General features: G+C 48.9%; 1 protein-coding gene across 1 annotated transcript; it reads right to left on the bottom strand.

The window, feature by feature from the left end:
- Window positions 1–237: 237 nt before the first annotated feature.
- On the bottom strand, window positions 238–22,087 carry grpr (gastrin-releasing peptide receptor). The gene is made up of 3 exons (XM_079844260.1): window positions 21,563–22,087; window positions 15,413–15,764; window positions 238–913 (listed from the first exon to the last, which is right to left on the bottom strand). Exons 1-3 carry the CDS (start codon window positions 21,961–21,963, stop codon window positions 530–532), a joined length of 1,137 nt encoding a protein of 378 aa, XP_079700386.1. The 5' UTR covers window positions 21,964–22,087; the 3' UTR covers window positions 238–529.
- Between the last annotated feature and the right edge of the window lie 686 nt (window positions 22,088–22,773).

Raw genomic sequence — 22,773 nt, 5'->3', positions numbered from 1 at the left:
TTTTATGTTTTAAAAAGTGTCTAGAGACATCGTTCTGTTCAGTTGTACAGTTGCTCTCACTGATCGTTTGATCTGAAGTATCTAATGCCTTATAGAAGTGCGTAATAATTACATAAATGCTCATATTCAAGAAAATTATATATATATATTTTTTTATTTATATTTAACTGCAATAACTAACAGACAACATTGACCACAGATGAGTTATAATTCAGTTTCAGATATCCATAAAATATTAAATTGTCCTCATTTTTTATTCGGTTTTCATTCATTAAGAGAGAAAAGATCAAATACCAATTAGACGTCAAAACCTTATCCAACAATAACCAACAGGCGCCTAACCTTTCCAATCTCTTAAACTAAACATGATATCTCAATAGTTTTAAAAGGAATTGTTCAGTCCTGTCATTATTTATTCACCAAACCATTATATTTTTTTCTGAGGAATGCAAAAGGACAATTTTCATTTCTGGGTGATCTATTCCTATAATACAACTCTGAAGAAGAAGATAAATACGCCTGTTTAGCTCTAATGGCAGACAGCGTTGCCATTGACAAGGCTGAAGCTGGCCACAGAGTGGTTCTGGGTGCTTTTGAGTGAACTCAGTCGCGTGTTTTTACGCAGAGTGCTTTGTGAACGCAGAGAGATGGACGGGCAGCAGCAGCAAAGCTGCTTGTTGAACTGCTTCCTAAAGGATTTGCTGAGCAGGTAGAGAGCGAAGGGATTCACACAAGAGTTGGTAAAGGCAAGAATACGTGCGCACACGCTGAAGATGAAATGGGCCATTGAGGTGTCCACTTCTGTGTAGTGGTAGGACCGGTAGAGGTAAATCACGTGGTTGGGGAGCCAGCAGATGGCAAAAAGACCCACGAACACCAGCACTGTCTTGGCAAGCCGCATCCGTGACTCAATCTAGGAAGCAGAGAGGGAAATATCACACATACAAGGAAGTATCACAGATTGTCCTATAATAAAACAAATTTTAAACCAAAAATAAAACGATTTCTCCTATTCCAGCTGTTTTAACTTCTGACCTGTCTGATACAGCAACATCGGCTCATCCAATTGTATGATTTGGGGCGGGGCTAATTGTTTGCTCGACCGATGGAAGACAGAGGTAGTATTTTTTTTCTTCATTTGGTGACACTAGTGGCACAGAAACGTCTCGGTTACGGATGTAACCCTCGTTCCCTGAGGAGGGAACGGAGACGTAACGTTAGTGACTAACGAATGGGGGTTTCGCTTAGAAGCCTATCAACTTCGAGTTTAGAGAAAACGCCCAATGGCGTGCCAATGCCATGGGGCATGCGGAATTTGCATACGTAACTCCGCCTCACCGCGTGAGTATATAAGGAAGTACGTGAAAATATCGCATTATGTTACCTGCTTGAGGAGCCAAGACTGAACTCCTGCGTTCCAGGTAGCACAACTGATGTGGCAAGGGGACGTTACGTCTCCGTTCCCTCCTCAGGGAACGAGGGTTACATCCGTAACCGAGACGTTCCCTTTCGTTCAGTCACTACGACGTAACGTTAGTGACTAACGAATGGGGGTCCCAATATAATCCCGCCACTCAGCTGTCTTCCAGTGCCCTGCGTAAGTGTGAGTACCCTGTCGTAAGACTAGTACGGACGAAGGACTCCCACTTAACACAGGAATACCAAGGTACACTGGGAAGCATATCCCAGTGAGAGAATGCCAAAAATGCCTACCCGTGGGGAGGACTTAAGAGACACATATGACCCGCTGAGGGTTGCATATGGAAGATCTCTAGGGTACCAGCCGAAGGTGGATTTTTAACCCTAGGGGTGGCGGGGACACGCCAAGGGAAGAAACCCGCTCACTGCGGAGACTTACGGTGAAATACACATGTGGGGGTCGCCAGAGGGAACCATGCACATGGGGCACCTGGCCGGACATGAGGGTCTGGGCTCGAAAGGGCAGACTGAACTGATGTCGGCGTCGACAGTGCTGGAGGAGCTCAGGGCTCTCGGGGAGCTCACCTGAGGAAAATATCGCACGTATCCAGTCCGTGGAGTGGAGTGGCGAGCAAGCGAAGACACCTGAGCCTGGCCCATCACCGGCCCCTCGGGGGGGCGAGTACATAGTTGGACACTGGCTCCACTCGGAGATAGTAGAATCTGGCGAATGTGTTGGGTGTCGCCCAGCCTGCAGCTCTGCAGATGTCTGCTAGCGAGGCGCCATGCGCTAGAGCCCAAGAGGAGGCCACACTCCGGGTGGAGTGTGCCCTCACACCAAGGGGACATGGTCGGCCTTGCTGCTGGTAAGCCAAAGCAATGGTGTCCACTATCCAGTGAGACAGCCTTTGCTTTGAGAGAGCACTTCCCTTCCGCTCTCCACCATAACAGACAAAGAGCTGGTCTGAGGTCCTGAAACACTGCGTCATGTCTACGTAGGCGAGGAGGGCGCGTACTGGACAGAGCAATGCCAAGGCTGGGTCTGCCTCCTCCAAAGGCAGCGCTTGCAGGTTCACCACCTGGTCCTTAAACGGAGTGGTGGGAACCTTGGGCACATATCCAAGCCGGGGTCTCAGGATCACGTGAGAGTTAGCCGGCCCGAATTCCAGGCACGCTTCGTCAACCGAAAATGCCTGCAGGTCCCCGACCCTCTTGACTGAGGCCAATGTGGTCAGCAGAGCCGTCTTCATAGACAGAAACTTAATATCAACCGACCGCAAAGGCTCAAAGGGAGGTCTCTGCAGAGCAGTTAACACTACTGCGAGGTCCCAAGAGGGTACGAGAGGAGAGCGAGGAGGATTCAGTCTCCTGGCTCCCCTCAGAAACCTGATGACCAGGTCGTGCTGACTTACCTTCTTGTTCTCCAGGAGATCGTGGTGGGCAGATATTGCGGCCACATATACTTTGAGGGTGGAGGGAGACAGCCTTCGCTCCAGCCCCTCTTGGAGAAACTCAAGCACGGACCCGATCGGGCATTTCCAGGGGTCTTCTTGGCGGGAAGAGCACCAGGTGACGAAGAGGTTCCACTTCAACGCATAGGCATGCCGAGTGGACTCTGCCCTAGCGGAAGTGATGGTGGCGACCACCGTAGGTGGTAGGCCACTCAAACCTGCCACGTCCCGTCTAGGAGCCACACGTGGAGGCTCCAGAGGTCGGGACGCGGGTGCCAAAGGGTGCCCCGTCTCTGAGTAAGGAGGTCCGGTCTCAGAGAAATAGGCCAGGGAGGAGCTGTCGCAAGGAGTATGAGTTCGGGGAACCAGGTCCGGCCGTGCCAGTACGGGACGACCAAAAGGACCTTCTCCTTGCCCTCCCTGATCTTGCACAGGAGCTGTGCGAGTAGGCTCACTGGGGGGAACGCATATTTGCGTAGGCCTCGCGGCCAGCTGTGCGCCAGTGCATCTGTGCCGAGCGTGCCCTCGGTCAGGGAATAATACAGGCTGCAGTGGGAAGAGTCGTGGGAGGCAAACAGATCTACCTGTGCGTCGCCGAACTGTTCCCAAATCAGCTGAACCGTCCGGGGATGGAGTCTCCATTCTCCCGGGAGAGGCTGAAACCGCGAGAGCTCGTCGGCTGCGTGGTTCAGGACTCCCGGAATATGGACAGCACGAAGGGACCTCAGGCGCTTCTGACTCCATAGGATGAGATGGCGGGCGAGTTGAGACATACGGCGGGAGCGTAGACCGCCCGAGTGGTTGATGTACGCTACTACGGCCGTGTTGTCTGTCCGGACAAGCACATGTTGACCCTTCAGCAGCGCTCGGAAGCGGTGCAGGGCGAACCGTACTGCCAGCAACTCGAGGCAATAGACATGCAGGAGGCGCTGGGGTCCTGTCCAGGAGCCCGCGGCTGCTTGTCCATTGCACATGGCACCCCAGCCCGTGGCAGAGGCATCCGTCGATACGACAACATGCCTGGAAACTCGTCCTAAGGGCACACCGGCCCGTAGAAAACGATACTCGGTTACTTAACGTAACCTCGGTTCTCTCTAGAAGAGGGAACGAGTATTGCGTAAGTTCCTTACGCTACGGGAAAGTATTCTTTCTTCGAGATTTCTGAAAAACCCAAAATTATCCTTAATTTTGTAACATTGTCAACGCAGTGCGGCAGCCTGGCAGACCATAGCAGGCTATTCCAGCGTGCTATTGGCTGCTCTGCTGGCAACTGCAGCAGCCTATCGGTGAGCCCGCGTGACGTGGCGACCAATGAGGGCGCTTCGCGCCCACCTGGCTTCATTTGCCTACAGGTGGGGCGTGGCCACGTGTATATAAGCGGGGCTCACGGGCTGCATATTCGGTTTTCGTAGTTCTGAAGCGTAAAAGCCCGCGGGGCGCACGGCAAGGAACGCAATACTCGTTCCCTCTTCTAGAGAGAACCGAGGTTACGTTAAGTAACCGAGTATCGTTCTCTTACGAGAGGTTCTCTCGTATTGCGTAAGTTCCTTACGCTACGGGAACATATTGTCAACGCCGTGCGTGCCTCGCATACAGCATATGTATCCCAGGGAACCGGGGAAAAAACACTGCTCGGGCAGGGTGGCCGGTAAAGGAAACGGGCCACCACATATACGGGCACTTCATTTGAACTGACGGGTGGTTACAACAGGTGGTTACAACACCCTGTCCCATGAATGAGGGAACGGCACCTGCCGGTCTCCTTCAAATTCACCACACCTTGTCTCATGAATGAGGGAACGGCAACGCCAGTCGCCTTCAAATTCACAATATCTTGTTATATGAGTGAGGTAACGGCACCGCCGGTCACCTTCAAACTCACAACAGCTCGTCTCGTAAATGAGGGAACGGCACCGCCGGTCTCCTTCAAATTCACATGAGCCTAGTACCGAACTTACTACCAGTATGTGAGCTATGTCTGCGCAGAATCACTGGGCAGAACCAACAGCCCTATTGAACTGATAACACTTTCGCCTGTAAGGCAGGAACTTCCAGATTGTAAAATCTCACGAACGTAGACGGGGAGGCCCAGCCTGCCGCCATACAGATATCGTGGATGGAAATCCCTCTGGCCCAAGCCCACGAAGAGGCTATGCCTCTGGTGGAGTGTGCTCTGACACCTAGCGGGCACTGCAGGTGTTTGGAAGCGTATGCAGTTGCAATCGCGTCCACTATCCACCTGGACAGGGTCTGTTTCGAGGAGGCGAGACCTTTAGCGCGCCCTCCAAACGAAACAAATAGCTGCTCAGAACGCCTGAAGGCGGCGGAGTGTGTGACATAAACCCTCAATGCCCTGACAGGGCAGAGGATATTGCCACCGTCCCCCTCGTCGGATGCTGGCAGAGCCGAGAGGGAGATAATCTGCACCCTGAAGGGAGTGCCGATCGCTTTGGGGACATAACCATGCCTCGGTCTGAGAATGACCTTAGAGTCATTAGGACCGAACTCCATACACGTCGGGCTCACTGAGAGCGCGTGTAGATCCCCCACGCGTTTCACTGAAACCAGAGCTATCAGGAACGCGGTTTTTAGCGAAAGGAACCTTGGTTCCACAGTCTCGAGCGGTTCAAAGGGATGAGCCTTCAGGGCCTCTAGGACCAAGGCCAGATCCCATAAGGGAACCAAAGGGGGCCGCGGGGGATTCATCCGTCTGGCTCCTCTGAGGAAACGGATGATGAGCTCGTTCCTTCCTAGCGTGCTACCTAGCGTCGTCTGAGCGAACGCTGCTATAGCCGCCACATACACTTTGAGCGTGGAAGGGGACCTGCCCAGTTCCAAAAGCTCTTGGAGGAAGGAGAGCACCCGCTGGACCCCACATTGCTGTGGGTCCAATCCCTTGGAAACACACCACTCAGTGAACACCGACCACTTAGAACTATATAACCGCCTCGTCGAGGGGGCTCTAGAGTGTGAAATCGTGTTCATAACCCCTTCGGGTAGGTCAACGGGTATCCGTTGGTCACCCATACATGCAGAGACCATCGCTCTGGATGGGGATGCCAAACTGACCCTCCTGCTTGAGAGAGGTCTGCTCTCAGCGGAACTGGCCAGGGGGGTGAGTGCGACAGCTTCACCAGCTCTGGGTACCAAATCTGGTTCTCCCAGCGCGGCGCTATAAGGAGCACCGGGCGGCGCGTCTCCCTGATTTTCGCTATGACCTGGGGCAATAGGGAAATCGGTGGGAAAGCATACAGCGGGAGGCTGGGCCAAGGTTGGGACAGCGCATCCTCGCTTTTGGACGGAAACGTCGGGCAGCGGGCGTTCTCTTTTGTTGCAAAGAGGTCGAGCTCCGCTCTGCCGAATAGGCGCCATACCAGCTGGACTGTCTGGGGGTGCAGGGACCATTCTCCTGAGAGAATGAGGCCCCTGGACAGCTTGTCCGGGCCCACATTGAGGTGGCCCGGTATGTGCGCAGCTCTCAGCGAGCGCAGCGAGCTGTCTGCCCACACGAGCAGGCGTTCTGTCAGATTGCCCAGACACCTGGACCTGACACCGCCCTGCCGGTTCACGTAGGACACCACTGTGGTATTGTCCGACCGGACCAACACGTGGTGTCCTCGTATAAGCGGGAGAAACTGCTTGAGCGCGTTCTCTACCGCTATCATCTCCAAACAGTTTATGTGTAGGAGTTTTTCCTCGCTCGACCAGAGGCCCGAGGCTGATCTGCCCTCGAAAACGGCGCCCCAACCCGTGGTGGAGGCGTCCGTCGAGATGACCTTGCGGTGTGAGATGGCTCCCATCGTCACTCCCCTCTGGTACCAGTCGGCTACTAACCAGGGCTCTAGGCTGAAACACAGCTCTGAGTCACTCTGATCCTGAAGCCTCCGGACGCCCAGGCTCTGTGAGGCACTCGGGCGTTTAACCAGCATTGCAGCGGGCGCATGCGCATTAAGCCCAGCTGGAGCACAGCTGCAGCTGAGGCCATACGTTCCAGCATCCTCTGAAAGAGCTTGAGAGGTGCGATTTTGCCCGGCCGGAAGTACTCAGCCATGCGCTGAACTTGGCGCGCGCGTTGGGGTGACAGGCGGGCTGACATTGCCACAGTGTCCAGATTCAAACCCAGAAATGAGGTTGATTGCGTGGGCACTAATGAGCTCTTGGTCCAATTGACCGTGAGCCCCAGGCTGTCCAGATGGCTGAGCAGCATTGCCCTGTGGGCGAGGAGCTCGGCCTCTGACTGCACCAGGATGAGCCAATCGTCCAGATAGTTCAACAATCGCATCACTCTTTTTCTCAGAGGAGCGAGGGCCGCGTCCATGCACTTCGTAAATGTACGGGGTGCTAGTGACAGGCCGAACGGAAGGACGGTGTATTGATAAGCCTGGCCGTCGAAGGCGAATCGTAAGAATGGCCTGTGACGTAGCGTTATCTTGATTTGAAAATATGCATCTTTCAAATCTAGGGAGATTAGCCAGTCTCTCGGGCGAGTATGCGCGAGGATCTGCTTGGTCGTGAGCATCTTGAACGATCTTCTCATAAGAGCTTTGTTCAGACGCCTCAGATCCAGAATCGGTCTGAGCGACCCATCCCTTTTTGGCACGAGAAAATACTGGCTGTAAAAGCCTGACTCGCTCATAGAATGGGGAACCGGTTCTATAGCCCCTTTGCACAGCAGCGTGGCTATTTCTGCTCGAAGTAGATGTGCTACTTCCTCGCTCACTCTCGTCTCTGTACGCGCACAGAAGCGCGGAGGGTGGCGAGCGAACTGCAGAGTGTAGCCGTGCTTCACTGTTTTCAGCACCCATTCTGATACACCTGGAATGGCTTCCCACGCTCTCGCGTGTGCCACACGGGATAGAACGGCCTCCGGGCTCAAAACGCCGCGCTTCGCGGGTTTGACGGCCTGTATAGGAGGGGCGGGCGCAGTGCGCGCGCTCTCTGTGCTGTGGGCCAGCCGATCGCTCTCGATGGCTGGCCGCCTTACACACTGTATCTCTGCCGCTTCGAGCGGGGAGTGGCTTGTGTGTGGCCCTACACTCGTCGTTCCGGCCACCTTGGGCGGAGAACAAATGGTGTGTGGCGCGGCGCATGGCGCCGGGGGCAGAATGTTCGCGAAAATGTGTGAGCGCGTTTGAGCGGGCACAACTCTTACGCGTGGAACATGACCGGTTAAGAGTGACTGTGTGACAGCGCGTGTGGTGATTAGGCGTGGGCGCAAATAAGCGGACACGTGACCTAACTCTAGCACTCGAGCGGCCGGTGGCCGCTTTATGTGAGTGAGAGACACGGGATTTGCACGTTTACTGCATTTGAAAACACATACGGCGTGAGCCGTGCAACCAGAAATAAAAGCAACTTCGTGATTTCTCTGGTTCGTCGTAAAACGGCGGTTGTAGACAGGCGAGAGGGCAGTTTTGCCGGCTCGTTGGCTGCGTGAGAGCCATCTGCAGCAGCCACAGGAGTGGGGGCTGACAGGAAGAAGAGTTTTGACGGTGGTCCGGCCACAGCGGGACTTAACCGTCACTTCCCCCTTCTGCTAGGAGGACTTTGGAGGGGCTTCAGTTGGAAACAGGCGAGAGGGCGAGTCCGCCGGCTCGTAGGCTGTGTGGAAAACATCTGCAGTAGCCACAGGAGTGGGGACTGACAGGAAAACAGAGTTTTAACGGTGGTCCGGCCGCAGCGGGACTTAACCGTCTATTCTCTCCTTATGTATAGACGCCCAAAAATACTCGAGCGCCACGTGGTGCAAGTTAGCTTTCTGTATGTAAGAAAAGCTGGCCGCGAGCCCGGGGAAGCGGACAGTAAACATTTTTATCTGCCGCGAGAGCTGGGCTCGAACTCGGGTCTCCGGCGTTTCAGCCGCTGATTTTGCCGCTGTGTTACCGGGAGGGACACAATAGCGCGAGCATACGGCACTACGTCCTCGTGCTTATTGGCAGTCGTGCGTGCATAAAAGACAGGCTCGTTACTGCAATAGTAATATTTCCAGCCGCCTGAACTGGAGAGGGGGCTGAGAAATGCTAGAGAAAGGCGGTTCGTCCGGCCACAGCGGGACGAAAACACCCTCTGTTAATTTTCCGGTGAGTGCGGCGCGCACACGCGCGCTGAACATGCTCGTGACCGTGCGCACTCTCATTCCTTGCGAACGGCGCAATCTGCGCGGTCCAACAGGGGGGGGGGTGCGGGTTCGTTGGAGAGCATATGTCAGCGTCATGTCTCATGACGGCGTTTGTTCGCTGGCGTGCGTGTCTTAACAGGCTCGTGTACAGCAATATGAACAATTCCAGTCGCCTGAACTCATGAGGGGACTGAGAAATGTGCGCGAGGGTGGAACAGCTCTCTTGTAACGTAAAGAGAGCTGCAGGACCGTCCGTTTCTGCCATCCCTTGTATGTAAGCGGCGCATTAGCGCGGCATGAACAGAGGGGGGAGGAGGCTCGCTCCGAGACCGTTCATTTCTACCATCCCTTGCAAGCGGCGCGGTGGCGCGGCTTGAACAGAGGGGGAGGAGGCTCGCTCCGAGACCGTTCATTTCTACCATCCCTCGCAAGCGGCGCGGTGGCGCGGCTTGAACAGAGGGGGAGGAGGCTCGCTCCGAGACCGTTCATTTCTACCATCCCTCGCAAGCGGCGCGGTGGCGCGGCTTGAACAGAGGGGGAGGAGGCTCGCTCCGAGACCGTTCATTTCTACCATCCCTTGCAAGCGGCGCGGTGGCGCGGCTTGAACAGAGGGGGAGGAGGCTCGCTCCGAGACCGTTCATTTCTACCATCCCTCGCAAGCGGCGCGGTGGCGCGGCTTGAACAGAGGGGGAGGAGGCTCGCTCCGAGACCGTTCATTTCAACCATCCCTTATAAGCGGCGCGGTGGCGCGGCTTGAACAGAGGGGGGGAACAGCGGAGTGATGTCATCATAAAACTGCTTGAGTCGAGCCCGCAGGGTCGACATAGAGAGTTCCTCGCACTCGGGGCAATCGCCCGCGAGGAGTGCGGCGGCGGCGTGGTCACGGCCCAGACAGAGAGCGCAGACACATGGCGGTCTCTGGTGCTGAGCTGCACGTGGCACGAGCCGCAGGTGGAACGAGGCGTTTTGATAAAAACGCTCGTGCTCTTTTATGAAACGTGTGACGCAACGGCGAGAACACGTGCAATGAAAGGATATAATGCTGCCGGATAGCAGAGCAGGCACGGATGGCTGAAGGTGGCGCGATGCTGCCGGCTTCTTCAGGCGCTGTCCTCTGCTTGCTCGTCTGCACGTTCAACGGCGGCGGGTTCCAGATCCAGCGATGCGAAGGGCTTCGCTGAAGAAAAGAAAATCGAATATGCAGCCCGTGAGCCCCGCTTATATACACGTGGCCACGCCCCACCTGTAGGCAAATGAAGCCAGGTGGGCGCGAAGCGCCCTCATTGGTCGCCACGTCACGCGGGCTCACCGATAGGCTGCTGCAGTTGCCAGCAGAGCAGCCAATAGCACGCTGGAATAGCCTGCTATGGTCTGCCAGGCTGCCGCACTGCGTTGACAATGTTACAAAATTAAGGATAATTTTGGGTTTTTCAGAAATCTCGAAGAAAGAATACTTTCCCGTAGCGTAAGGAACTTACGCAATACGAGAGAACCTCTCGTAAGAGAACTGAGGTTCGACCACGGGGTGAGCGTCTGTAAGCAGGCCCGAGTCACTTGGACCCGGAGCGTGCCAGACTGCCATGCCCATCTCAGGACTCGATCGCGAAGCCAGTGCTGAAGCGGTCTCATATGAAGCAATCCGAGCGGCGTTACCGCGGCTGCAGATGCCATATGCCCCAGGAGCCTCTGAAATAGTTTCAGTGGAACCGCACTCTTGCTCTCGATTTGTCGGAGGCAAGTCAGCAGAGACTGCGCGCGCTCGCTTTCTCGAAAGCTGCGCGTACATGGCGACCGAGTCGATCTCCATACCGAGAAAAGAGATCCTCTGCACGGGGCAAAGTTTGCTCTTCTCCCAGTTGACCCGAAGGCCCAGACGGGCTAAGTGGTGGAGAACCAGATCTCTGTGTCCGCAAACCTGCTCTCGAGAGTGGCCTAGTATAAGCCAGTCGTCGAGGTAGTTCAGGATGCGGACCCCGTGCTGCCGAAGGGGCGCAAGGGCTGCCTCGGCGATCTTCGTGAAGACGCGAGGGGACAGAGATAACCCGAATGGGAGAACCGCGTACTGGTATGCCCGCCCCTCGAAAGCAAACCGTAGGAACGGTCTGTGTCGAGGAAGGATGGAGACATGGAAGTAGGCGTCCTTCAGGTCGATCGCTGCAAACCAATCGTACGGACGAACGCATTCGAAAAGGCGTTTCGCAGTCAACATCTTGAACGGAAGCCGGTGAAGGGATCGGTTCAAGATGCGAAGGTCCAGGATTGATCGTAACCCACCGGTTTTCTTGGGTACAATGAAGTAGGGGCTGTAGAACCCCGACCTCATTTCGGCTGGAGGGACAGGCTCGATCGCACCCTTCGCCAGTAGAGTGGCAATCTCCGCACGCATGACGGGGGCATGGGCCCTGGTCACGGTATAGCGGACTCCCCAGTAACGGGGAGGAGCCTGCGCAAACTGAATCGCGTAGCCGAGCCTGACGGTCCGGGCAACCCAGCGGGACAGCCCCGGAAGCTGAAGCCAGGCTTCCAGAGACTGCACCAACGGGGTCATACGGACGACAGACGTACCCTGGGTGGGGCAGCGAGGCAGCGTTACCGGCGCGGACAAGGGAGGCTGTTGGGCGTCCCGGGGTCGGAGCACGGTTAACGGCTGCGCCCTGACAGAGGAGACCAGGGAAGGACTCGCGTTCCACTGGGGTCTGCTCTGCCAGGGGGCTGGCGACAGAGAGGGATGCGAGTGGCGAGACCCGAGGGTGGCGCGCACTGTCATCACCGGTCTCTGGGTGCTCAGAGACAGGAACATGAGTTCTTCCCAAGCGCTGCTAGCCCGGGGGCCAGCAGCGGAAGGATTTTCCCCCGGCCCTCCACCGGGGGAAGGAGAGGCCCTGCTACCATCCCCTGGGAAGAACTGGAACCCATCTCTGAGTTGTCCACCTCCATCCTGGCGTTTAACCAGTCTGGGGAGCGGACTGGGCGACATCCTCAACCACCTCCACGGCGCGGCCCAGGTGAAGGCTGCTGCTGGGGCCGGGCGGGAAGAGGGAGGGCGCCCTCGGCGGCGAGCGGACTGAGGCGACTGGGCCGGCGGCTGGTGCAGCAGCTGGCCGCCGGGGCAGTACGTGTTACAGCCTCAGTCTGCTCTGGGGCGGCCGAGAACTGTTGGGCGCAGTTCTCAGCCGCGCCGCCGAAGAGGCCAGCCTGGGATATGGGTGAGTTGAGGAGGCGGGCCCGCTCAACGTCCTCCACATCACCAGGTAAGGCCCGGTGTTCTCCCGGACCACAGCTGTGGACATCGCCCGACCCAGGGAGCGTGTGGCCACCTTCACCGCCCGGGGGCGGGGTCAGTTGCGGCACGCAGCTCAATGAAGAGCCCTGGGTCGGCTCCACCCTTGTGCATGTGCAAAGGGGCGGCGGCCTGCCCGTAGCTCTGCGGGACCACGCCACCGAAGTAGACGAGCCCACAGGCTTTGGGGGGGGTGCTTAGGACAGCCACACCACGCCACGTCAAAGCCCTCTGTGGACACCGTAGTGCGCAACAGAGAGTTCAACAGTGGGGGGGAGGGGGCCCCAGTGTACCCAAGGCCGCGGCCCCATCAAGGGCAGAGAAGGCGGAGGAGGCCACCAAACGGTCACGGGAAGCACGGGGACTTCCGGGACCGCGTGATCTCCTCATGCACCTCGGGAGCGAAAGGCATTGGGGGCGGGGCCCAACAGCTGTCGGGTGCCGCCCCCAAAAACCAATCGCGCAACCACGAGCACCCGCGACTGGGCGGAGTTCCACACCAGCGCGAGACCCGCGGCTGCCCGAGATAACATGGCTGTCAACTTTAGGTCAGATCAGGCAGTGCTGACACACCCGGAGGCGGAGCACAACCTAATCGTCATCCCCAAAGGACTCCAGCCCACCTTGGGATGCGGCGATCGACATCTCACTGCTATCCGGAGCGTGAACTGAACGAACGGGGCGTCAGAGACGGGCCGTAGATTCAATCCAACACTCACGGAAGCGATGTATAAGAGGGGGGCGTGGCCCGAGGAATGAACGTCGGGGTTCTTAATACCACAGCACCGCCCTCAGGTCACCCTGGCCACCAGCCAAAGTACCATCTCACTCGGGGACGGTAGATTGGGGTGTGGCAGAGGGGACTCTCTCTCCTCACGGAGATCATTGAGTCTCGACCGCGACATCGCGATGGTCACGCCCCCGCAATGGAAACGTGACACATCCGCAAACACTGCCCGAACGTGCTGAAGCCCAAACACGCTCGAGCAGTGAATGCGTCCACAGACAGCAGCGGAAAATCGATCGCACCCGGAAGTGCACGGGCGAGCCGTCTTGAAAAAGACGTGCCACGCGCAAGCTCTTTTTGTGAGAGGAAAGCCTCGCAGTCGATGCCGAAGCGCCCAGGGAAACACACACCAGCTGTCAAACGGACCACTGCGCAGATCAGCAGGCAGGAAGTATGCGATCACTGGAACGCGCCGTCACACCAACACCGACTGGAAAGCTGCTCGTCTCGAAGGCTGTAGGAGTGAAGAGGTAGGTACTCTTGGCTCCGAAAGCAGAACATAATGCGATATTTTCACGTACTTCCTTATATACTCACGCGGTGAGGCGGAGTTACGTATGCAAATTCCGCATGCCCCATGGCATTGGCACGCCATTGGGCGTTTTCTCTAAACTCGAAGTTGATAGGCTTCTAAGCGAAACCCCCATTCGTTAGTCACTAACGTTACGTCGTAGTGACTGAACGAAAGGGAACTACACATGTCAGCTTTATTTAATTATTATTACTTCTGATAAAAATAGCTTTTATTCTGCTTTAATTTATTTCTGTTATACGCACCTGAACACCTTTGCATCTGAACAAAATATGTTTATTGATTTGCATTAAAAAAAATCATGAGAAATATATGAAACAGGTACTTTCAGGTTAGTGCTCTCAAGGATGAAGAACAATAAAAGAAGCAATTTGATAAAGGTTTTTCTATATACATTTTCTATATATGGTTCCTCATGTATGGTTCCTTTCAAAATGCAGACTGTATTATTCACATAACAATGGAACAGCAGAGCAGATACTTCCAGTCTCATCTTGAATTATGAATACCTTTCAAAAATAGCCACTGAATCACCTTTAAAACACAATTATACAGACAGAGGTTCACTGTACAAATGCTCTCTTTGCATTACCTCTGGTATTTTCAAACTCAGCAATGGAAATGTTATAAATATAAAAATAAAACTACTGAATATAAGTAAACATTCCAAACATAAAATATAATATAATATAATATAATATAATATAATATAATATAATATAATATAATATAATATAATATAATATAATATAATATAATATAATATAATATAATATAATATAATATAATATAATATCGTAAAATGCAATACAATTACATTGTGCTGATTATAAATACATCTTTTGAAATAGGAATATGAAAAATGATTACTAGGCTTTTTTGTATGTTGTGTGTCGTCATGCATGATTGAGTACATTAGATTAAATACATTTAAAACATCATACATATTTTGTATGAATCAGAAAAAGTGACAAAAGGAAAAAGTGTTATGTATTTTTAAAGTCAGCTAAAATCTAGGTAAATATCAATAAGTCACTGGACTTTGGTTAATACATTTAGAAAAAATCTGTATACACACAAATATTAGTATTCGCACAGTATTACAAGTCATACAGCTATTCATTGTTAAAGTCCTCATGAAATCAAAATCGGTCTTATCTACTTTGTTCTTAGTGTGAACAATTAATCCGTGCAAGTTAATACACAGAAAAAAATTGTTTGCCTTGGTAATCTGAAAAGTAACTTCCGGTCTGGAATGGCGTTCCCTTTCAAATGACGGCTTGGGTTTGAATATCCTTAAAGGGGTAGTTCACCTTGAAATGAAAATAAAGCCATCTTTTACTCACCCTGCTGTTGTTCTAATACCCTATGTCCTTCTATCCTTTTCGGACCTCAAACGCTGAAATTTTCTCACTGTATCATTGCGTGATACTTTTGTATAGTTTTTTGTAATGTTTTAGCCTGGTCGCTATCCACTGCCATTATAGGAAGGAGCGCGTGCAGGACTATTTTTAAATTTTTGCTTTTGAGGTCCGAGAAAGATAGAAGGACACGGGGCATTAGAACAACAGCAGGCTGAGTAAAAGATGGCTTTATTATCATTTCAGGGTGAACTATCCCTTTAACCACTCCCCTCCAACCGTTAGTCTGCTATAAGCGAGAGATGGAGAGGAGGAGCGCTGAAGTAAAACCCTGCCCTCAATTCAATATTCCTACGGAAATACGTCACAGCACTGAAATAAAATCAGTTGCAACTTTCGTTTCACTGGGACTTTAAACCATTAAGCTGTTTTCAACAGCTGAAGCACTTGGCCATTGTACTCACCTGCCTCCGAATGTGCGCATTTCCTTCCACAGGCATGTTAATCGCACTCTTGATCAGACTCCTGGCAATGAAGATGTAGTACACAGAAATTATGAAGAGAGGAATGATATACAGAATGAGGAAGGAGGCCATGGAATGGATTTTAGGGTGCAGGTCTCCAGCGTGAGGGTACGGGGCGCATGCTTTAAAAGTCTCATTGGTTTCCGGGATGTGGAAGGTGTGGAGATCGGAGAACACCGCCTCAGGAATGGCCAGGACCATGGAGAGCAGCCAGATCGACGCAGCCCTCAGGCAGACCTTTAGCGAAGCTTTAGATGCCTGAATATCCATTGGCTTGACAATGGCCTTGTATCTAAGAGACAGAAAAGACCCCAGGAACAGAAGGGGCCATTTTAATTAAGACTCTAACCTTAAGAGCAGTGTTTTAATTAAGAACGAACACACATAAAAAAAAAATCGGACTATTTGGCTGAAAGGATGTGACTAAACTCATGGGAGAAGATGTGATAAATCAAGGGGACTCTCGTGCAACTGAAGTCTGCAAACCGCAGTTTTATCTGAACTGCTGCGTCTCAGAGTTCAGTATGTAACCTAATGTTACAATTTTCTTAAAGAGATAGTTCACCCTGAAATGAAAATAAAGCCATCTTTTACTCACCCAGCTGTTGTTCTAATGCCCTGTGTCCTTCTATCTTTTTTGGACCTCAAAAGCAGAAATTTAAAAAATAGTCCTACACGCGCTCCTTCCTATAATGGCAGTGGATAGCGACCAGGCTAAAACATTACAAAAACGATACAAAAGTATCACGTAATGATACAGTGAGACGCGCGCCATATATGGAAAGTGTTCAGGAGGCATACTATAAGGTTTTGCGAGAAAGAAACCGTATTATTCAGTCAAAACACTGAGCTTGGCCATTACTCTGAGCGCACTCCTGTGATGAGTGTCAGCAGGCGCCGGCGCTCATACTAATGCCGCGTTCCAGGCAACCTGTAACCCGTGTTTTTCCAACCTTCTATCCGTGAAAGGGCACTGGAACAACAGTCAAACCCGTGACTTCCCACCCGTGAACTCGTACTAGATCGATGTACTCCCAGTTACGAGCTCTGACGTCACATAGCCCGCGAAAAAACAATGACAGCCCCATACGAATGCGGTGTTTATGAAACCAATATACAAATAACGTAAAATAAAAGGTATAACAGCTTCTCTGGCCGTATGCGCCGTTTTTCCCCTCCGTTTCCCTCAAATAAGCAAGTAAGATCCTTTGGCGATAGAAATTATTGTAAATTTAGCATAAGCCTCGTACGGACGGCCATGCTTTGTTTACATCTAGCTACCACACGATTCCTTGCGCTCAAGCAGTTTGGCATGACTTTGCCTGGAACGCTACAAAGTATAGTATTAGTATTTCCATTTTAGTATTTCCATTTTATTATGTCCATTAGGATAAATTTATCTTAGGCAATCAAAAAAGTCGTGATTCATGGTTTGAAGTTGTAACTTATGGCCTCAAAAACCTGCCTGGGTACCATGACAACAGTGCAAGTTATAGTAGCTAATGCTGCGTTAGCTACTATAACTCGCACTGTTGTCATGGTACCCAGGATAAGCACACACATGCACACACACACACACACACACACACCATTTTGAGAAATCAGGTTCAATAGAATCAAACGTGACTCGATCTCGTCTTTTCTATAAGGTATATGATAAGAAATAATACAATAATACTATTAATAAAACCTCCTGAAGTGAATATTGTGTACCGTTGTCATGACAACATTGCGTGAGGGGCTGCTGAGTCAGTGCTGACGGCTCGGATGCACTCTCGGAGTGCGCTCAGAGTAACGGCCGAGCTCAGTGTTTTGACTGAATAATACAGTTTATTTCTCGCAAAACCTTATAGTATGCCTCCTGAACACTTTCCATATATGGCGCACGTCTCACTGTATCATTGCGTGATACTTTTGTATATTTTTTGTAATGTTTTAGCCTGGTCGCTATCCACTGCCATTATAGGAAGGAGTGCGTGCAGGACATTTTTTTTTTTATTTCTGCCTTTGAGGTTTGAAAAAGAAAAAGAACAACAGCAGACTGAGTAAAAGATGGCTTTATTTTCATTTCAGGGTGAACTATCCCTTTAATGCTTCAGCTGAGAAAAAAAATCTTGATTATAAAGAACAAAACAATCTGCCTAAAGCAACAAGTTAATCGATTGCATATGGTTTTGTTGAACACATTATTTCAACTTATTATTTTAAAATAATCACGTTTAATCGCAGGCATCCTGGTGAGAAACTACAATGCCCATGATTATTTTTTTTTTAAACCCTCCACCAATCAGAGAATTTCGACAAAATAACACTTTAGTGCCTGCCCACTCCCACTTCAAATGATTTAGAGTCAGTTTCCCTACACTCTCAAAAATATTTGTATGCATAATATACACTAATCAGGCATAACATTATGACCTAATATTGTGTTGGTCCCCCTTTTGCTACCAAAATAGCCTTGACCTGTCGAGGCATGGACTCCACTAGACCCCTGAAGGTGTGCTGTGGTATCTGGCACCAAGATGTTAGCAGCAGATCCTTTAATATATATCAATATTGATCCTTGGAGAGTCTTTGGCCACTCAGACTCTCCTCCTCGCCGTGCATTAGGACGATATAGACACACATCCTCTTCCAGGCAGATTCGTAACATCTTTAGTTGATTGGAACTTCTTATTTATTGCCCTGATGGTGGAAATGGGAATGTTCAATGTTTTAGATATTTTCCTACAGCCACTTTCTATTTTGTGAAGCTCAACAATCGTTTGCTGCACATCAGAACTATATTCTGTGGTTTTACTTCTTGTGATGGATGATTAAGTGAATTTAGCCTTAATTTATACTCCTGTGAAAGTCTTAGCTAGACCATTTCATGTTCCTAGTCCCCCTGGTTTGTTCATTTTTTTAAATTATTAATGGGAATATACTTCAGAGATGTTTTACTCATAAAAAATTCTAGGGATGCCAATAATTGTGGCCAAGGTTTTTTGGACAAACACATTTATTTCATAATGTTATTTTCCCCTGCATGACTTTCCATTCCACTCTCAATTAATTGAAGAATTGCACATTTTTTGAATTATAGATCAAGAAGATAAACAATGCAGATTTATTTTTTACAGCCATCTTTAATCATATTTACCAGGGGGGCCTCAGTTTGACTCGTCTACATGTGAATTTACATTCTACATAAAATGTCTAAAATGTAAACAATCTCGTTGTTGTTGCTCTGTACACATACTGTAAATTCTGAAAAAACACTGTGAATTCTGTAAAGTTTTTTTTCCCATGGGTGCTTAGGTGTGTATAAATGTATTATATAACATAATTATATGGACTCCTTGATTATTTGGTGTCCTTTTGGAGTCTCCAATGATCCTTGAAGCTTGCAGAAAATACAGTTTTGTGAGAATCACTCTTCAATCTAATTGTTTACTTTGGATACTTTAGAAAGTGGCTGTAGGAAAATATCTAAAGCTTTGAACATTCCCATTTCCACCATCAGGGCAATACATAAGAAGTTCCAATCAACTAAAGATGTTACAAATCTGCCTGGAAGAGGATGTGTGTCTATATCGTCCTAATGCTGGGCGAGGAGGACAGTCTGAGTGGCCAAAGACTCTCCAAGGATCACAGATGGAAAATTGCAGAGATTACTTCAGTCTTGGAGTCAGAAAGCCTTTAAAAAAAAATCTAACAAAAACCCCTACATCACCACATGTTGTTTGGGAGGGATTCAAGAAAAATCTTCATTGCAAAAATTCTCAATTGCTCATCCAGAAACAAACTCAAGCATATTCAGTTGTCAGACACGACTGTAACTTCAAAAGGGACCTGGTTCTGTGGTCAGATGAAACTATAAAAAGAGCTTTTTGGCAGCAAACCCACCAGATAATAGTTAAAAATACCGCTATCCTATTTTTTTTGCTGGAGGTCCTGGACATCTTGTTCAGATACATGGTATCATGGATTCTAGCAAATACCAACAGATAACAAATCAAACCCGGATAGCCTCGGCTAAAAATCTTATTATGGGCCGTGGTTGGATCTTCCATCAGGACAACGACCTTCCCTGACATGAACCATAGAAAATGAGTGGGGTAAACTGAAGAGAAGAAGCACCAACATGGAGCTGTGAATCTGAAGGATGTGGAGAGATTCTGTATGGAGGAATGGTCTCTGATCTCTTGCCAGGTGTTCCCCAAACTCATCAGGCATTATTGGAGAAGACTCAAGAGTTGTTATCTTGCCAAAAGGAGGTTGCAAAAAGTATTTAATAAAAGGGTGCCAATAATTATGACCAATGTGTTTTTGGAGAAAAGCGTTTTTTTTTTTTTCATGTTATTTACCCCCAACTTTCAATTGTTTTACTTCAATGAAAGGTTCGATTTTTGTGTTTAAAAGAAAGAAAAAAAAAGATCAAAAGATCAAAAGGATAAACAATGCAGATTTGCAACAGTGCACTCTATTTGGAAATATAGACCACTGGATGGCGGATTGGATCAGAATTGACTATTCCGGAAAAGCCATGTAATAAAAAAGTTACCAGAAAATAGCCTATTTGATTTGAAGCACATCAGTATCCAGACCACAGGAAAAGATCCTCCCACCTACGAGTTCCATCTGCCATCTGTTGTTCATTGCTGTTCACCTAAATACGAAATCAAGCCTCCAGTGCTAACAGAACAGTTTGGCTGCTTAGTCAGTATTCATTTTCTTTATATCAAAGGGAGTTACGTGGAATTTAATCTCAATCACATGTATTTAGTGCATTTCACAATATACATGTTGTTCCAAAACAGCTTTACAGAGAATAGTGCCTCGCAAACCCCTAAGTGTACAAGTCAAAGTCTTACCAATAAATGTCTGACTCTTTATGAAATACTAAGCACCTTATTTTAAGTTTTTAATAACTTTAGTAATTGTCAATGAGTCATTCTTAATACTGATTGACATTGATTTTTCACCACATTATCAACTGTTTCTCATTTAACGCGAGAGAAACCGGCCGTCAGTTGATCCATTGCTCTGGAAGTGCACTCGTTACTCTTGAGTGCTTTAGTGTCAACACTAACAGGCAGAGGAAGCAGTTGATTTTTTCTCCATCATTAAGCATGTTATTTTTCATTTCCATTCACCTGCTACTATCACACATTTCCTCAAGAGAACAGACAGACCAAGAGGGCATAAAATTGGAGCCTTGTGTATATGGGATACAAATACAGATGTTTATATACGTCAATAGAATAGAATAGAATAGAATAGAATAGAATAGAATAGAGTCAGTTCTGAATTGCTAAAGTCAGGGTTTATACTCTTTTTCTTTTTACATTGTGAATTACACAAAAGTTGGGTTTTTGGCAGCTTCTCAGCTTTTTTTTCAGGCTACCTCCTAAAGTGTTTTTGACAAGTGACAGATCATCAGCAAAAGTGGCACAGTGATTTTCAGTTACCTGTTGCATTACATTTTTCTTCTATTAAAAACGACGGAATGAGTCTACTTGAAAAAGCATGTAGATGGTCGTGATGGAATATCAGGTGGTTAGTTACTGGTCTATCAACCCTAACCAATATGATCAAAGTCTGCCAGGTCAGTCTCACCCACACTTAGTCAGTGTGGACCAGACCCTGTACTTAGTTAAAACAGAACATAGAATATATATATATATATATATATATATATATATATATATATATATATATATATATATATATATATATATATATATATATATATATATATATATATATCCCCATTCTCAAGCTTGATCACATACATAATTATTAAGTGACAAAGACTTTGGAGGAAGCTAGTATTAATGACTTTCACATTTGAATTGTTTCCTGATATTTAGAAGGCAATCAATCATGAAACTTAATGAGCCATTTTACCTGATTTCCCACTTTAGCTGAACAGCCTAATCATAATATTTAGTGTTAATGAGGACTAGCCAACTTAACGAGTAATTTCATAATAATGGATATTGCTTCATTACATTGCGGTGATTGTAATCAATGATAAAAAAAGACGTTTAACCGAAATGGTATGGCTTTGCTTTCTGAACTGAACTAAAGAATAGATGTATTTACCTGTCCGCTGCCAGCGCTGTGAGCGTGAACACCGACACTCCGACCGATGTCAGTTGGATGAACGGGATGAGTTTGCAACCCATCCGTCCAAAGAGCCACTCATCCGCCAGAAACTTGCTGGCATCCACGGGCGCGCAGGTGACCAGCAACAACACATCTCCGAGGGCGAGGCTCGACATGAACAGATTGGGGACATTTCGCATGGATTTTACGATGCAAAACGTCCTAATGAGCGTCACATTACCAATAAGTCCAACAGTAATGAGAAGCGCGTAAACGGTGGCGATAATAATGCCCGAATGCAAGTGTGGATGCTCCGGAGCGGTGCTGGTGTTGTTGCGCTCCGGAGAGTCGCCCAGAAACTTTACATCGGGTGTCGGAGTTAATGTTGCGTCAGACATGTTATCAAATCAATTCGTACGCATTTTGAAACTCAAGTGTCCGATGTTGACGCATATTGCCATAAATACGGTTTATACTGTTGGTCCGATGATAGGCTATTCCTCTCCAGCGCATCCTGTGCGCAAATGGAGAGTCCATGTGAGGTTTGGCTTCTATATGCCAAACTGACGCGCCTGCGCTCTCATGTGTTGGAAAACTACATTTTGTTTAGCCATAAATCAGTGAGCCGCCTAGACAGTAAAGACAATAGTCTTTGACCTTTAGTTCATAGAGACCTATATTATTTAAGAATAAATAAACGTACGTGTGTGCGTATGTGGGCATGTTTTTGTGAAATATCAGGACACAAATGTGTATAATGACATGGGTATGACATAGGTATTACAAAAAGAGGGTGAAATATGAGGACGTTACCCATGTCCTCACTTTTCAAAATGCTTATAAATCATAGAGAATTAGGTTTTTTTTCACCTAAAGTAAACTGTGCAGTTTCCTGTGATGGGTAGGTTTAGGGGCAGGGGCAGTGTAGGGGGATAGAAAATACGGTTTGTACGGTATAAAAACCATTACGCCTATGGAATGTCCCCACATTTCACAAAACCCCCCCTGTGTGTGTTGGTTAATGAAATGTCATAAGAATTTACATTTCATTGCATGTTTACTATTTGTTTTTTATTTGTAAATTTTTATTTGTTTTGGTAGCCTACTATTTTCACAAGTTGTGAATAGTCAAATTTTTTTTGATGATTTGTTGGGAGTTTTGAAAAGTTATTTGTGAACATAGTTTCTATTTTCACCAATTATTATTA

This window comes from Gobio gobio (assembly GCF_949357685.1).
Source record: "Gobio gobio genome assembly, chromosome: 19".
In the NCBI taxonomy this organism is placed as follows: domain Eukaryota; kingdom Metazoa; phylum Chordata; class Actinopteri; order Cypriniformes; family Gobionidae; genus Gobio; species Gobio gobio.
This window is presented reverse-complemented; position numbering and strand designations above follow the sequence as displayed.